The 17816-nt window shown below is 50.2% G+C and overlaps 1 protein-coding gene across 2 annotated transcripts in view; it reads left to right on the top strand.

Annotated features, from left to right (window-relative positions):
• Window positions 1-3649: 3649 nt before the first annotated feature.
• VAV1 (vav guanine nucleotide exchange factor 1) overlaps window positions 3650-17816 on the top strand; it is a 77088-nt gene continuing 62921 nt past the window's right edge. The window contains exon 1 of one of the 2 annotated variants that reach the window (XM_003938867.4): window positions 3650-3966. In XM_003938867.4, coding sequence (XP_003938916.1) covers window positions 3763-3966 — 204 coding nt within the window. In that variant the 5' untranslated portion in view covers window positions 3650-3762. The remainder of the gene's footprint in view (window positions 3967-17816) is intronic. The other variant, XM_039466996.2, reaches the window with a different exon arrangement.

Raw genomic sequence — 17816 nt, 5'->3', positions numbered from 1 at the left:
GGAAAGAAGCCCCATTTAGGTGGCGGGTTTCGTGGAGAGACGTCCGGGAAAACGCGACAACTTCCTTCAGTGACAGCACGCTGGAGCGGGGCGGGACTTTGGGGGAGGTGGAAGGGAAATCATTCAGGCGGTCTCCTAGATGGAAGGAAGGGTGAGGGGACTTTCATCATGAAGCCTGAGCCTTAAAGAGTAAAGGTGACAGGTACCTAGTGCGAGAGAGAGGATGCTTTGGCCACGTTTATTGAGAGACAGGGTCTTGCGATGTTGCCCAGGCTGGAGTGCAGTGGTATGATCACAGCTCACTCCCACTGTAGCCTCAACCTCCTGAGCTCCAGCGAGCCTCCCACTTCAGCCTTCCAAGCAGCTGGGACTGCAGGTGCACACCACCACGCCCAGCTGATTTTATTTCATTTTTTACAGAGATGGTGTCTTAACTGTGCTGCCAGGCTCTGGAACTCCTGGGCTCATGCGATCTTCCTGCCTTGGCCTCCCAGAGTGCTGGGATTACAGGCATGAGCCACTGTGCTTGGCCCCAGTAACCACAGTCTTAAAAGCAGTTGCAGCAGCTAACATTTATTGAACACTTACTGTATAGCTATTCTGTCAACTTGCCCTCCACCTCTCTTTTTTGAGACGGAGTTTCACTCTTGTTGCCCAGGCTGGGGTGCAGTGGCAACTATCTCAGCTCACTACAACCTCCACCTCCTAGGTTCGAGTGATTCTCCTGCCGCAGCCTCCTGAGTAGCTGGGATTACAGGTGCTGGCCACCACACCCAGCTAATTTTTTGTATTTTTGGTAGAGATGAGGTTTTATTATGTTGACCAGGCTGGTCTTGAACTCCTGCCCTCAGATGATCTGCCTGCCTCAGCCTCCCAAAGTGCTGGGATTACAGGCGTGAGGCCTCTATTTTAATTTTCTTTTCTTTTTTTTTTTTTTTAAATTGAGATGGGGTGTCACCATGTTGGCCAGGCTGGTATCGAACTCCTGACCTCAGGTAATCCACCCATCTCGGCCTCCCAAAGTGCTGGGATTACAGGCGTGAGCCACCGCGCCTAGCCTATTTTAATTTTCATACAGGCCACCCTGTAAGGGTGGGAGGTAGTATTTTCATCACTTCCACTTTCCAGATGGGGAAACTGAGACACAGGGCAGCTACACCATTTGCCCAAGTTAACCTGGTTTGTAAGTGGTAGAGGTGAGATTCAAACCCAAGGCTCTGGAGCTTCATCCTGTCTGCCTCCCTTTCCATCTTTGCATGCCCACTTTCTCCACGATAGTGCTTCACGGTGAAAGTTATTCACCCACCATTTTACAGATGAGGAAATTGAGGCATAGAGGGCCAAGGATGCTTGGGGATGAAGAGTTTTGATGCCCGTAGGGTTGCAAAGCAGGGAATTACCAGGCTGGGCTCCTCCCACCGGCCCTGGCCAATGTGGAAGAGACTCCTGGCTCAAGAAGGGAAGATTTCTACCTTAACCCCCACCCTTCTAGTATTGGTACAATCAGTGGGTAGCGCCTGTCCAGCGAAGGGGTCTAGCGCCTCCTCGTGGTTATAATAATTAAAAAACAGGGCCGGATGCGGTGGCTCACACCTGTAAACCCAGTACTTTGGGAAGCCGAGGTGGGCAGATCACCTGAAGTCAGGAGTTCGAGACCAGCCTGACCAACATGGTGAAACCCTGTCTCTACTAAAGATACAAAATTAACCGGGTGTGGTGGCATGCACCTGTAATCCCAGCTACCGGGGAGGCTGAGGCAGGAGAATCACTTAAACCCGGGAGGCAGAGGTTGCTATGAGCTGAGATCGTGCCATTGCACTCTAGCCTGAGTAACAAGCATGAAACTCTGTCTCAAAATAATAATTAAAAAAGGAACCCCAAGATGAGGGCTGTGTGTTGGATGGAGCGGGAGGGTCCTGCTTACACTCTAGTTGGGTGGAAGCTGGAGGTGGGGGCAGAGAGACCTAGCCTCGTGAAGAAGATTTCAGCTAATGATACGGTAATTGCTGGGAAGCCAGTAAATGTTTGTTGAATGAATTAATGAAAGACACGTTTGGGCTGGGAGCGGTGGCTCACACCTGTAACCCCAGCACTTTGGGAGGCTGGGGCAGGTGGATCACTTGAGACCAGGAGTTTGAGATCAGCCTGAGCAACACGGAGAAACCTCGTGTCTACTAAAAATACAAAAATTAGCCCCGAATGGTGACACCTGTAATCCCAGCTACTCAGGAAGCTGAGGCAGGAGAATCGCTTGAACCTGGGAGGCAGAGTTCAAGAGGTGACAGAGCAAGACTCTGTCTCAAAATAAAATAAAATAAAATAAAATAAAATAAAATAAAATAAAATTAGCCAGGCGCAGTGGTACAAGCCTGTAGTTCCAGCTACTTGAGAGACTGAGGCTGGAGGATCACCTGAGTCTGGGAGTTCAAGGCTGTGGTAAGCTATGATTGTGCCACTGAGGTCCAGCCTGGGTTGGGATTATGCCTGTCATCCCAACACTTTGGGAGACCAAGGCGGGCAGATCACTTGAGGTCAGGAGTTTGAGACCAGCCTGGCCAACATGCTGAAACCTCGTTTCTGTAAAAGTACAAAAATTACCTGGGCGTGGTGGCAGGTGCCTGTAATCCCAACTGCTTGGGAGGCTGAGGTGGGGGAGAATCACTTGAACCTGGGAGGCAGAGCTTTCGGTAAGCCGAGATCTTGCCACTGCACTCCAGCCTGGGTGACAGAGTGAGGCCCTGTCAAAAAAGAAAAGAGAAGGGAAGGGAAAGGAAAGGGAGGCAAGGGAGAAAGAAGAAGGAAGGAAGAGAGAGAGAGGAAGAAAGGAGAAAAGGATGAAATAACTACGATAAAAGTAAGATTTGTTGGATAAAGATCAGGGCTTAACCTAGGGAAGTGGGGAGGGCCGATGATGTGCAGAAAAGGCTGTGATTTGAAGTCAGGGGGTTTGGGAAGACCTCATGGGAAGGTAGCATTTGAGCAAAGACCTGTGGGGGTGATGGAGCTAGCCATGAAGTTGCCTAAGGTGGACGACACAGCTGTGCAAAGGTCCTGGGGCAGGACCGTATGCTCCTGCACCATGAAGAAAGAGTGAGGAGGCTGGTGTGGCTGGAGCAGAGTGAAGAGCGGGGAGGGGGGGAGGGGAGAACAGACAGGGAGGGAACTGGGCAATTCAAGCAGAGTTTTCTGGGCCTTGGGGAGGACTCGGGCTTGTCCCTTGAGGAAAGTGGGAGCCATAGAGGGTTGTGGGCAGGGGAGGGGTGGGCTCTGACTCAGATGCTCACAGGCAACCTCTGTTGGTGGCTGCAGGGAGGACAGACTTGGGGGGACGGGGGCTGCAGTCAGGAGACCAGGCGAGTGGTGATGGGGCTGGACCAGAGGATGGGGTGAGAAGTGGGTGAATTCTGGGTATATTTCAGAGTGTCACTGTCTGCATATAGAGGAAGCTCGCCCATCTGGTAGTCTAGCTGGCCTGCCTCCCGTAGCCCCCCAATTGCCCGTGCCCAGGCCTGTGTCGAGTGGGTGGACGAAAGAGATGTCAGATTCTGTATGGGGTGGGGCTGGGCTGCAGGTGCTACCCCAACTCCCCCTGCCCCATGGCTCCTCCTCCTCCACCCCCTCTCAGGGCGACAGTTACAGGCAAAGAAGAGGAAGTGGTAGCACTAGCTGTCGCTCCACAGGCGAGCAAGGCGGGCGGGCGTGCAGGCGGGCGGGTGGTGGAGGCCGAGAGGGTGCACGGCCAGCCCCGGGCAGGCAGCGGCCATGGAACTGTGGCGCCAGTGCACCCACTGGCTCATCCAGTGCCGCGTGCTGCCGCCCAGCCACCGCGTGACCTGGGATGGGGCTCAGGTGTGTGAACTGGCCCAGGCCCTCCGCGATGGTGTCCTTCTGTGTCAGCTGCTTAACAACCTGCTACCGCATGCCATCAACCTTCGTGAGGTCAACCTGCGCCCCCAGATGTCCCAGGTAAGGCCTCCAAGGGCAGATGTGCTGAGGGCTGGAGAGGGGGTCCTTCCTGGGGTTGACGTGCTCCACCTCTGGGCCTGCAAAGTAGAGGGGTTATGCTGATAGGTCCGGGGCTGGCCCAGGGGGTAGTCACAATCTGAGATTATGGCGTGGCCTCCCGAAGCTTCACAGGTCCCCCACCCCATGTGGGTTCACAGGCCCTGAGTTGGCCCAAACTCAGCTGAGAACTGACGAACTAGGGGTTAACTCTCTCAAGCCCCAGGCTGACTCTACTGGGGCTCATGCCCCCAAATGGGACCAACTCGAGGTCCCTGGGGGCATCTCAGAACCCCCAGGGTAGCCGATGGGTTACCTGAAGTTTTGGACTCCTTTGACCCCCCGAGTCTGGCTGTGGGGGAGGGGCCTCCACCAACATCTTCCCCACATGTGTCTCCTCCTCCCAGGCCCTGGGCCCCTTCCTTCCCCTTACATCTTCCTTCCCCCTTGGCTTCCTGCCTGGGCCTGGGGCAACGTGGGGCAGGTGGGGGGCTGCGGCCCCAGGGATCCGAGCTTCCTCCCAGGGGAGACATTGAGGCAGGGCCCAGCCCTGGGCTCAGAGAGTGGGTCCTGAGGTCTTGGTGCCTGGAAGAGCAGCGATTTCTCTGCAGGGATTTCTGCAGGGGCCCAGGCTGGAGGGGTGGTGTCGGATTTGACTGTGACTGTCCCAGGCTGGCTCAGGAAATATATTCAAATCCCTATTTGAATGTGGTTGGCTGGGCCTGGGATGTACTGGATTGTACTCATGTAGCGTCTCTTGTCTGCTTCCCTTGGGCTGCTGGGTAGAAATGGGGGACGGGGCCCGGCTGGTGGAGTCCCATCTGCTCTGGGATATAAGGAGAGACAGTCCTATCCTGGGGTCTGGGGAATACAGCCCTGCACTGAGGTCTGAGGGGACAGCTCCCATCTGGCCCTTAGGCTGGCCCTGCAGATGAGGAGCTGGGAGGATAAGTTCATGGCGATGGACCCATGGGGGTTCCTGGGGGGTGGTTCTTAGGGGGAGGGCCATTGGTGGGAGAGATTGGTGGGCCTTTGTTCCTTTTATTTTTTTATTTTGTGTTTTATTTTTGAGATAGAGTCTTGTTCTGTCACCCAGGCTGGAGTGCAGTGGTGCAATCTTGGCTCACTGGAACCTCCACCTCCCGGGTTCAAGTGATTCTCCTGCCCCAGCCTCCCAGGTAGCTGGGACTACAGTCACGTATCACCACCCCTGGGTAGTTTTTTTTTTTTTATTTTTTTTTTATTTTTTTATTTTTTTTATTTTTAGTAGAGATGGAGTTTTGCCATGTTTACTAGGCTGGCCTTGAACTCGTGACCTCAGGTGATCCGCCCTCCTTGGCCTCCCGAAATACTGGGATTACAGGCATGAGCCACTGTGCCTGGCCCTTCTGTTTCTTCAGTGCCAGGGGCTTACACCCTCCTCAGCTGGGACAAGCCTTCCCGTACCCGAGCATCCATCCTCTCTGGCCATGGGCCATCCCAGTTTGTCTACAGTTGCGTAACCACCTTCTGGTTCCCAGGGAATGAGGAAGTAGTCATGGGACCCATTAGGCCCCAGATCTGGCAGGGAGTCAAGTGCTCTGTGATGCTTCAATAGCAGCTAATGGGAAAGTGGATAGACTTAAGGATGAACTTCCACTCTTGTGTGTGTCTCAGTTAAAGCCAGTTTTTGGATGAAGGGCGAGGATGCACGATGCTAATCTCTAGGGGAGCAGCTGCACTCCAAAGACAGTCCTAATCCACCCATCCACACACTCAGCCATCCTTCCATCCATCCATCCATCCACGCATCTACCCATCCACCCACTCATCCATCCAATCATCTATTCATTCATTTATCCATTCAACCACCAACCCATTCATCCACTCATCTGTCCATCTATCCATCCACTCATTTACTCATTTATCCATATATCAGTCCATCCATCTTTCCATTCATCCATCCACCCATCTACCATGGATCCATGCATTCATTCATCTGTCTATCATCCACCTAGCCACCCACCCATCCATCCATCCATCCATCCACCCATTCATCTACTCATCCATCCATCCATCCACCCATCCACCCACCCACCTATCCATCCATTCGTCTCTCCACTCCTCTACCCATCCATCCAATCATCTCTTCATCCACCCATCCATTCAACCACCCACCCATTCATCTACTCATCTGTCCATCCACTCATTTACTCATTTATCCCTCTATCAGTCCATCCATCGATTTTTCCATCCATCCACCCATCCACCCATCCATCTATGGATCCATCCATTCACTCATGTATCTGTCATCCACTCACCCACCCATCCCTCCATCCAACCACCCACTGCATCCATCCATCCATTCATCCATCCAGCTACTCATCTCTCCATGCATTCACTCATCTATCTATCATCCACGTACCCACCCACCCTTCCATCCATCCAGCCACCCATCCACCCACCTACTCATCTATCTGTCCATGTACCCACCCATTCATCCAACAATGACATCTGCCAGGCCCTGTTCTTGGTGCTAGGAACAGTGGGAATCTCACAGACACACACACACACACACACACACACACACACACACACACACACACACCTGTTGTTGAGGAGCCTGCATTCTACAGGGGGAGGCTGACGGTGAGGAAGTAAGACAATGTGTAAGTCTGGAGGTGGTACGTACTGCCCTGGAGAAAACAAGGTAGGACAGGGTATGCAGGGGGCACTGTGACTAGGAGGGCTAACGATAAGGTGATAGTGGAGCAGAGACCTGGGGAAAATTAAGGAATGAGTCATGTGGATCTGGGGAAACGGAGTCCCAGGCAGTGGTTACTGCCAGTGCAAAGGCCCTGAGTTAGGAACTGGTCAGTGCCTGTATGTTCAGGGTAGGGACCGGCCCAGCTGGTGGGAACGGTGCAGGTCAGATCTGAGTGAGTCTCCAAGCTGGCTGGCCCCCTTGGGATCTGAGGCCCAGAGAGAGAATGATACCATCATGAGAAGCCACAGCTATACCGACACACCAACTCTCCCTTTTTTGGGCGGTGGTGGTGGGGGGGCGAGAATGGAGTCTCACTCTGTCACTGAGGCTGGAGTGCAGTGGTGTGATCTTGGCTCACTGTAACCTCTGCCTCCCGGGTTCAAGCAATTCTCTGCTTCAGGCTCCCAAGTAGATGGATTACAGGCACACACCACCACACCTGGCTAATTTTTTGTAGTTTTAGTAGCAACAGGGTTTCACCATCTCGGCCATACTGGTCTTGAACTCCTGACCTCATGATCCACCTGCCTTGGCCTCCCAAAGTTCTGGAATTACAGATGTGAGCCACTATGCCTGGCCCCCGCCCCCTGCCTTTTTTTTTTTTTTTTTTTTTTAATGAGACAGAGCTTCGCTGTCTCCCAGACTGGAGTGCAGTAGCACCATCCCAACTCCCTGCAGCCTCTACCTCCTAGGTTCAAGCAATTCTCCTGCCTCAGCCTCCTGAGTAGCTGGGATTATAGGCACCCGTCACCATGCCTGGCTAATTTCTGTCACTAAGGCTGGAGTGCAGTGGCACGATCTTGGCTCAGTGCAACCTCTGCCTCCCGGGTTCAAGAGATTCTGTCTCAGCCTCCCGAGTAGCTGGGACTACAGGTGTGCATCAGCATACCTGGCTAATTTTTAAATTTTTGTAGAGATGGGGTTTTGTTATGTTGCCCAGGCTGGTCTCGAACTCCTGGCCTCAAGCAATCCTCCCGCCTCAGCCTTCCAAAGAACTGGGATTACAGGCATGAGCCACTGCACCCGGCCAGAATAGAGGTTCTTATCTCCGCTCCTCCCGTAACAGGAAAGATGACACGCTACCCACTGCTCTATGCCTGCTTTCCTCACTAATCACCTGACAGTCTTTCCACGTCAGCCTATAGAGATTATAACTATTCTTTATAACATGGCTGCATATTCCATTTATTTTATTTTATTTTATTTTATTTTTTTGAGACGGAGTTTTGCTCTTGTTACCCAGGCTGGAGTGCAATGGCGCGATCTCGGCTCACCGCAACCTCCGCCTCCTGGGTTCAGGCAATTCTCCTGCCTCAGCCTCCTGAGTAGCTGGGATTACAGGCACGCGCCACCATGCCCAGCTAATTTTTTGTATTTTTAGTAGAGACGGGGTTTCACCATGTTGACCAGGATGGTCTCGATCTCTCGACCTCGTGATCCACCCGCCTCGGCCTCCCAAAGTGCTGGGATTACAGGCTTGAGCCACCGCGCCCTGCTATATTCCATTTATTTTAACAAACACGGTCGGGTGCGGTGCCTCAAGCCTGTTATCCCAGTACTTTGGGAGGCCGAGGTGGGCAGATCACAAAATCAGGAGTTCGACACCAGCCTGGCCAACATGGTGAAACCCCGTCCCTATTAAAAATACAAAGTTAGCTGGGCATGGTGGTGCATGCTTGTAATCCCAGCTATTCAGGAGGCTGAGGCAGGAGAATCGCTTGAACGCGAGAGGCAGAGGTTGCAGTGAGCCAAGATTGTACCACTGCACTCCAGCCTGGCGACAGAGTAAGACTTTGTGTCAAAAATAAAATAAAAGTGGGAGAAAATAATTTCCCTATTCTATAATTATAGCTTTTTTTTTTTTTTTGAGATAAAGTTTTCCTTTGTCCCCCAGGCTGTAGCACTGTGGTGCAATGCTGCCATCAAGGCTCACTGCAGCCTCCATCTCCCAGGCCGAGGTGATCCTCCTACTTCAGCCTCCCAAGACTGGGACTACAGGTGCCTGCTACCATACCTAATTAAGATTTTTTAAATTTTTAAATCAACTTTTAATTTTTGTGGGTACATAGTAGACATATTTATGGGGTACATGAGCTATTTTGATACAGGCATGCAATGTGAAATAAGCACATCATGAAGGAGGTTTTCTTTTAAGTATTTATTTTTGAGATGGAGTTTTGTTCTTGTTGTCCAGGCTGGAATGTAGTGTACTCTCCACTCACTGCAACCTCCACCTCCCAGGTTCAAGCAATTCTACTGCCTCAGCCTCCCGAGTAGCTGGGATTACAGGCACCTGCCACCACGCCTGGCTAATTTTGTAGTTTTAGCAGACATGGGGTTGGCCAGGTTGGCCTGGTTCACCAAGTTGGCCAGGCTGGTCTCAAACTCCTGACCTCAGGTAATCTGCTTGCCTCAGTCTCCCAGAGTGCTGGGATCGCAGGTGTGCACCACTGTGCCTGGGTCAATTATAGCTTCTAAAAAATAATAATAACCTTGTCCATGAATCATTTTCCAGCTCCTCTGCTGTGTGACCTTGGGCACATTACTAAATCCCTCTGTTCCCTGGTTTCTCATCTGTAAAATGAGGATGCTAAATTTCTATTTAAGGCATTGTTGTGGCGGATAAGTGAATTATTGTAAAGAACCTAGAAAAGTATTTAGCTGCATATACAGTCATGTGTTGCTTGATGAAAGGAATCTGTTCTGAGAAGTGCCTTGTTATGCGATTCATGGTTGTGTGAACACCGTAGAATACACTTACGCAAATGTAGGTGCTTCGGCGTCTGCGTACCTGGCTATACGGTATAATCTATTGCTCCTAAGCTACAAACCTGCCCAGCGTCGGACTGCACTGAATACTTAACGCTGTGTTACAAGATTTATCTTTTCTTTTTCTTTTTGAGACAGAGTTTCACTCTATTCCCCAGGCTGGAATGCAATGGCACCCATCTCGGCTCACTGCAGCCTCTGCCTCCTGGGCTCAAGAGATTCTCCTGCCCTCAACCTCCTGAGTGGCTGGGATTACAGGTGTGAGCCACCACACCCAGCTTATTTTTTTTGTATTTTTAGCAGAGATGGGGTTTCGCCATGTTGGCCAGGCTGGTCTTGAACTCCTGACCTCAGGTGATCTGCCCGCCTCGGCCTCCCAAAGTGCTGGGATTGATTTCAGGTGTGAGTCACCACACCCAGCTGATTTCTTATCTTCTATACCATATTTTATGCAAAGATTTCTTATCTTTCTTTTGAGACGGAGTCTTGCCCTGTCACCCAGACTGCAGTGCAGTGGCATCATCTCTGCTCACTGCAACCTCCACTTCCCAGGTTCAAGTGATCCACCTGCCTCGGCCTCCTGAGCAGTTGGAACTACAGGGGCACACCACCAAGCCCACTATTTTCTAAAGTAGAGATGGGGGTCTCACTATGTTGCCTGGGCTGGTCTCAAACTCCCAGCCTCAAGAATAATCCTCTCACCTCGGCCTCCCAAAGTTCTGGGATGGTAAGTATGAATCATCATGCTCCATCAAGCCTTGTTTTTTTCGGTGTGTGTGTGTGTGTGTGTGTGTGTGTGTGTGTGTGTGTTTTGAGATGGAGTCTCGCTCTGTCATCAGGCTGAAGTGCAGTGGAGCCATCTTGGCTCACTGCAAACTCTGCCTCCCCAGTAGCTGGGACTATAGGCTCGCACCACCACGCCCTGCTAATTTTTGTCTATTTTTAGTAGAGACGGGGTTTCACTGTGTTGACCAGGCTAGTTTCGAACTCCTGCCCTCAAGTAATCCGCCCGCCTCAGCCTCTCAAAGTGCTGGGATTATAGGCATGACGTGTTTTTATTTTTCAAATTTTAAGACATTTTATTTTGTCAACGGAAATGCTAGCCAATCTTTGTGTTTTTGATAGATATTGCCAAATTGTTATCTGTCTGGGACTGTTTCCATATGAATTGTTTCAATTATGCCACCACATGCCAGACAGAGGACTTGCTTCTCTGCCTTCTCCCCGGCAGACGGTTCTGTTGTCAAGATGGTGGAGTTTTGCCAGCTGGATGGGTAATCAGTGGAGCTCATTAAGTCTCAATTTACATTTTCTCTTATTCTGAGTGAAGCCGAGCCTCTTTCCTTATGTTTAAGAGCTATTTATGTTTTCTTCCGGTGAGATAATCTGTTCATATCACTTGCTTACTACTATCGTTGCCCTTTATACTGACCTTTTCTCTTATTGATTTTTTTTTTTTTTTTTGAAGCTGAGTCTTCCTCTGTTGCCCAGGCTGGAGTGTAGCGACTTGATCTTAGCTCACTGCAACCTCCACTTCCCAGGTTCAAGTGATTCTCGTGCCTCAGTCTCCTGAGTAGCTGGGATTACAGGTGTGTGCCAAGTCGCCCAGCCAAATTTTGTATCTTTGGTAGACACGGGGTTTTTCCATGTTGGCCTGGTTGGTATCAAAATGGCCTGGCCTTGAGTGATTGGCACACCTTGGCCTCTCTAAGTGCTGGGATTACAGGCGTCTCTTACTGATTTTTAGAAGCTCTTTATATATTAGGTTGACTTAAATTACAAGTCAGGTATTTGCTAGCTTTGTGGTCTTGGAGAAAAACATGATTAGTTAACCTATCAGATCCCTGATTGATTGTTTTATCTGTAAAATAGGAAATCTATAAAATGGGAACGTTGACTATGCACGTGGCTCACACTTGCAATCCCAGCACTTTGAGAGGCTGAGGTGGGTGGATCACCTGAGGTCAGGAGTTCAAGACCAGGAGTTTGTCAACGTGGCAAAACCCCGACTCTACTAAAAATACAATTAGCTGGGTGTGGTGGCCAGCACCTGTAATCCCAGATACTCGGTAGGCTGAGGCAGGAGAATTGCTTGAACCCAGGAGGCAGAGGTGGCAGTGAAACAAGATTGCACCACTGCACTCCAGCCTGGGAGACGGAGTGAGACTCCATCTCAAAAAATAAATAAATAAAAATAAAACGAGAATGTTGATAGTACCTTTATTTCAGAGTGGTGTAAGAATTAAAGATAAGAAAAATCAAATTCCCAGCATGGTGATTAACATACAACGAGCGCTAAATGAATAGGAGTCATTAGTTTTGTTAGTCTAATTCCACTGAGTCCGAGCTGTCTGTAGGCAGTGATATACAAGTCAGGGTATATATGTTAACTGCTGTAACAAAAAGGCATCATTTTGCCAGGCATGATGGCTCACGCCTGTAATCCCAACACTTTGGGAAGCCAAGGCAGGCTAATTGCTTGAGGCCAGGAGTTGGAAGGAGTTGGAGACTAGCCTGGGCAACACACAAGATCCCCATCTCTACAAAAAAAAAAAAAAAAAAAAAAAAAAAAATACAAAAATATTAGCCAGGCATGGTAGCATGTGCCTGTAGTCCCAGCTACTTAGGAGGCTGAGACAGGAGGATCTCTTGAGCCCAGGATTTGGAGGCTGCGTGGGCTATGGTTGTGCCACTGCAGTCCAACCTGGGTGACATGCTGAGCCCTGTCTTGAAAAGAACAAAACAAAACAAAAAAACCCCAAACCCAAATTATATCACTTCAATGATAGTGAAAGTTTACTGCTTACGTCCCAATTCAGTTTGGATCATCTTGGGGGTTGGAGGAGGAGGGCTCTGTGTTATAAAGGCTCTCCAGGCTCCAGGCTCCAGCATCTCATGGTTTTAGCTTCCCTAAGGATCTTGGAGTCTTTTCTGCTGGGGAAAGATCGCTATGAAAGGATTTCATAGGCCAGGCCTGGAAATGGTGACATCACTTCCATTCTGTTTTTTTTTTTTTCTTTTTTGAGACGGAATTTCACTCCTGTCACCCAGGCTCAAGTGCAATGGTGTAATTTCAGCTCACTGCAATCTCCACCCACCAGGTTCAAGTGATTCTCCTGCCTCAGCCTCCCAAGTAGCTGGGATTACAGGCATGTGCCACCACACCTCACTAATTTGTGTGTGTGTGTGTGTGTGTGTTTTCAGTAGAGATGGGGTTTCGCCATGTTGGCCAGGCTGGTCTCGAACTCCTGACCTCGGGTGATCCACTCACCTTGACCTCACAAAGTGCTGGGATTACAGGCATAAGCCACCAAGCCCAGCCTCCATTCTTGTTATTGGCCAGAACTTGGTCATATGGCTCCATTTAACTACCAGGGAGACGAGGAATGTGGTTTGACAGGGAGCTGGGAGAAGGAGACAGGCTGGGTGGACACAGAGAAGTCAGTGCCCTAGATCGTCAGAGTAATGACTAGCTGGCTGCAGAAATACAGAACGGAGGGTGCTACAGGAATGCAGGTCTAGTGTTGGGCATGGTGACTCCTGCCTATAATTTCAGCACTTTGGGAGGCTGAGACAGGAGGATTGCTTGAGGCCAGGAGCTCGAGACCAGCCTGGGCAACATATCACGTTCCCATCTCTACAAAGAAATTAGAAAATTAGCCTGGCATGGTGGTGCACGTCTATAGTCCCAGCTACTCAGGAAGCTGAGGCAGGAGGATGTCTTGAGCCCAGAAGTTCGATGCTGCAGTGAGCAATCATTTTGTTACTGTACTCTAGCCTGGGCAAATGAGGAAGACCCTGTCTCTAAATAGATATATGCAGGTCTGTGGAAATCTCAACGTGATGTATCATGAGGAGGCTCCGAGCCAAGGCCATGGGGAGGATTTCCGTTCTTTTTTGTTTGTTGAAACGGAGTCCCGCTTTGTCGCCCAGGCTGGAGTGCAGTGGCTCAATCTCGGCTCACTGCACCCTCCACTTCCCAGGTTCAAGCGATTCTCCTGCCTCAGTCTCCTGAGTAGCTGGGACTACAGGTGCTCGCTGCCATGCCCAGCTAAGTTTTTGTATTTTTAGTGGAGACAGGGTTTCACCATGTCCCCTCCCACCTCTGCCTCCCAAAGTGCTGGGATTACAGGCATGAGCCACCACGCCCAGCCTCCATTCTGTTCTAGTCCCTGACCTCGTCTCTGGATACAGTGCTGGGCAGTGTCACCTTTCAGGACTTTCACAGAAGATGCTGGAAATCTCTGTCCCTTCTCTACTCACAGCCTTCCCCTTGTTCTCCACTCCCCTTGGTGAAAAAGACAAAAACCTGACTGTAGCCCATGAAGGCTTATGCGTGAGGCCTCTGTCCACCTCTCAGCCTTCCCCTCCTCCCGCCCCGCCCATTGCTTTCGGCAATGCAGCCACATCAGCCACCCGGCACAATCTAGCCTCAGGGCCTTTGCCCTGCTGTTCCTTTGCGAGAGATTTCTCTTCTTTCAAATATATACTTTGAGTGCTCTCTTATCTCCTTCAGGTTTCTCTTTCTTTTTTCTTTTTTGGAGAAGGGGTCTTGCTCTGTTGCCCAGGCTGGAGTTCAGTGATGCCATCATAGCTCACTCACTGCAGCCTCCCACTTCTGGGCTCAAGTGAGCCTCCCACCTCCGCCTCCCAAAGTGCTTGGATACAGGCATGAGCCACTTCGCCTGGCCACGTTTCTTCCTTTGTGTGTGTGTGTGTGTGTGTGTGTGTGTGTGTGTTTCTTTTTTTGAGATGGAGTCTGGCTCTATCACCCAGGCTGGAGTGCACTGGCATGATCTTGGCTCACTGCAACCTCTGCCTCCCAGGTTCAAGCTTCGCCTGGCTACATTTCTTCCTTTGTGTGTGTGTGTGTGTGTTTTCTTTTTTTGAGATGGAGTCTGGCTCTATCACCCAGGCTGGAGTGCACTGGCATAATCTTGGCTCACTGCAACCTCTGCCTCCTGGGTTCAAGCAATTCTCCTGCCTCAGCCTCCTGAGTAGCTGGGATTACAGGTGCATGCCACCATGCCCAGCTGATTTTTGTATTTTTAGTAGACATGGAGTTTCACCATGTTGACCAGGCTGATCTCAAACTCCTGACTTCAAGTGATCTACCCACCTTGGCCTCCCAAAGTGCTGGGATTACAGATGTGAGCCCCTGTGCCCGGTCTGCCCTGTGTTTTCCAAAATGCTTAGCAGTATCCTTGGACTCTATCCATTTGACACCAGTGGCACCGCTCCCCAATATCTCCAGACATTGGCAAATGTCCCCTGGGAGGCAGAATTGTCCTGGAGGCAAACCACCGTTTTGGAGGGAGTAAGCTTGCTGTCTTGGGGATGATCCAAAGAGACCTGAAGATGACTGGCTGAGAAGAGCAAAGAAGAGATTGAGGGCTTCTCTGAGTTAGAGTATTCATTTTAATATTACTCTTTTCTCTTTATTGTGACGAGCTCTCACTCTGTCACCCTGACTGGAGTACAGAGGTGTGATCTCGGCTCCCTGCAACCTCCGCCTCACAGGTTCCAGCAATTCTGCCTCAGCCTCCAGAGTAGCTAGGACTACAGGCACCCGCCACCACGCCTGGCTAATTTGTGTGTGTGTGTGTGTGTGTGTGTGTGTGTGTGTGTGTGTGTATGTATTTTTAGCAGAGACAGGGTTTCACTGTCTTGGCCAGGCTGTTCTCAAACTCCTGACCTCAAGTAACCTGCCCACCTTGGCCTCCCAAAGTGCTGGATTACAGGCGTGAGCCACTGTACCTGATCTTATTTTTTATTTTTCATTTAATGGTGGCTCATGCCTGTAATCTCAGCACGTTGGGAGGCTGAATCGGGTGGATCTCCAACATGGTGAAACCTCATCTCTACTAAAACTACAAAAAAATTAGCCAGGTGTGGTGGTGGACGCCTGTATTTCCAGCTACTAGGGAGGCTGAGGCAGGAGAATCACTTGAACCCAGGAGGTGGAGGTTGCAGTGAGCTGAGATCATACCACTGCACTCCAGCCTGGGTGACAGAGTGAGACTCTCTCTCAAAAATAAAATAAAATAAAAGCTGGGGAGAGGGAGAGGGGAGGAAGACTCATTTGATATTATTTTATCATCAGTGACAGGGGCTACACTGATTGCTGGGGTTATGGCAAAGGACATAATGGACACAGTTAATGCTTTTCTGGGTTGATGCCATTATGAAGGAAGGGGAAGTGTTTTTGTTCCTTGTGGCTTTTGCAACAAAGGACCAGGGATCGGATGGCTAAGAACAATGAATGTTTATTTTTGCATGATCCTGGAGGCCAGAGGTCTAAACTCAAGGTGTCTGCAGAGCTGTGCTTTCTCTGGAAGCTCCAGAGAGAATCTTTCTCTGCCTTTTCCAGCTTCTGGGGGCTCCAGGTGATCTAGGGCAGGTGAGCCCCTAGATTGGGGCTTAGCCCAGGAGGGTTCTTGGCTTCCCCCGGGAAAGAATTCAAGGGTGAACGGGTGGTGTTAGCAGCTTTTATGGAAGCGGCCATGCAGAGCAACACCAGAGCGACTCTCCTGTAGGCAGTGAGCCCAGAGGAGCAGCTCAGAGGTAGTGCTGCAGGCATGTTTATACCCCCTTCAATTATGTGTACATTTAAGGGGTGGATTATGCAGAGAGTTCAAGAAATAAGGTGGTAACTTCTGAGTTGTCAGGTCTTTGCCATGGAAAGGGGTGTCAGCGTCTGGGTGTTGCCATGGCAATGGTAAACTAACACAGCCCTGGTGGCCGTGTTTTATGGAGAGTGTTTTTGCCTCTTTCCTGTTTCAGCTAGTCCTCAATGTGGTTCGGTGTCTGAGCTCCACCTCCAGAGTCGAGTCCTGCCTCCTACCTCACGTGCATCCTTGGATTGAGGCTCCATCTTTACATGATTTTCTCCTCTGTGTCTGTGTGTCTCTTATAAGAACACTTGTCATTGGATTAAGGGCCCACATGGATGATCCTGGATTATCCGGGTGGGTCTTAACTATCTACTCATCTTGAGGCCTTTGAGGTACCTCCTCATCTTGAGGTCCTTGAGCTATGTCCTCATCTTGAGGGTCTTGAGATATCTCCTCATTTTGAGGGTCTTGAGATACCTCCTCATCTTGAGGTCCTTGAGATATCTCCCCATCTTGAGGTCCCTCATCTTGAGGTCGTTGGGTTATCTCCTCATTTTGAGGTCCTTGAGCTATGACCTCATCTTGATGGTCTTGAGATATCTCCTCATCTTGAGGTCCTTGAGATAGCTCCTCGTCTTGAGGTCCTTGAGATATCTTCTCATCTTGAGGTCCTTGAGCTATGTCTTCATTTCAAGGTGCTTCAGATTCCTCCTCATCTTGAGGTCCTTGAGATCCTTCTCATCTCAAGGTCCTTGAGCTATGTCCTCATTTTGAGATCCCTGAGATACCTCCTCATCACGGCCAGGCGCAGTTGCTCACACCTGTAATCTCTGCACTTTGGGAGGCCAAGGCAGACGGATCACCTGAGGTCAGGAGTTCGAAACCAGCCTGGGCAACATGGTGAATCTCTGTCTCTACTAAAAATACAAAAATTAGCCAGGCACAGTGGTGGGTGCCTGTAATCCCAGCTTCTTGGGAGGCTGAGGCAGGAGAATTGCTTGAACCCAGAAGGTGGAGTTTGCAGTGAGCTGAGATCATGCCACTGCATTCCAGCCTGGGCAACAGAGGGAGACTTTATCTAAAAAAATTTTTTATAATAATACTAATAAAAGAGATACCACCTCATCTCAAGGTCCCTGAGACCTCCCCCCATCTCAAGATCCTTACCTTACATCTTACAAAGTCCTTTTCTTCAAAAAACATTCACAGGTCACATTCACAGGTTCCAGAGATTTGACTTGGATGTATTGTTTAAGGGTGCCAGACCTATTCCAGACAGTAAACAAATAGACAAAATGCTGGCACGTTGTAGTAAATGTCACAGATGAAACACACCAGGGATCAAGGTGAAGAAGAGGAGGGTATGCTTTCTGGAGGGTAGTCAAGGAAAGCCGAGAGCTGAAGGAGGAGAAGCCAGCTCTTGGAAGCAGGAGGCAGAGAGGGCAAAGGCTGTGCAAATACCCTAAGGTGAGAAGAATCTGGATGAAGGAGCTTCTGGAAGGAAGGAAGGGAGTGGAGGGAGAGTGGTAAAGAATGAGGTTTGGGAGGAAGGCACTTCCCTAGAGTGGCTATGGGGATGCGTGTGGAACTTAAGGGGGAAGGGAAATCCTTGGTTCATTTAAACAGAACATTGGTTTAAAGACGTCCCTGACCAGGTGTGGTGGCTGATGCCTGCAATCCCAGCG

This window comes from Saimiri boliviensis, chromosome 14, assembly GCF_048565385.1.
Source record: "Saimiri boliviensis isolate mSaiBol1 chromosome 14, mSaiBol1.pri, whole genome shotgun sequence".
Classification (NCBI taxonomy): Eukaryota; Metazoa; Chordata; class Mammalia; order Primates; family Cebidae; genus Saimiri; species Saimiri boliviensis.
The sequence above is the reverse complement of the archived record's forward strand: the minus strand, read 5'-3'. Positions and strand labels throughout refer to the sequence as shown.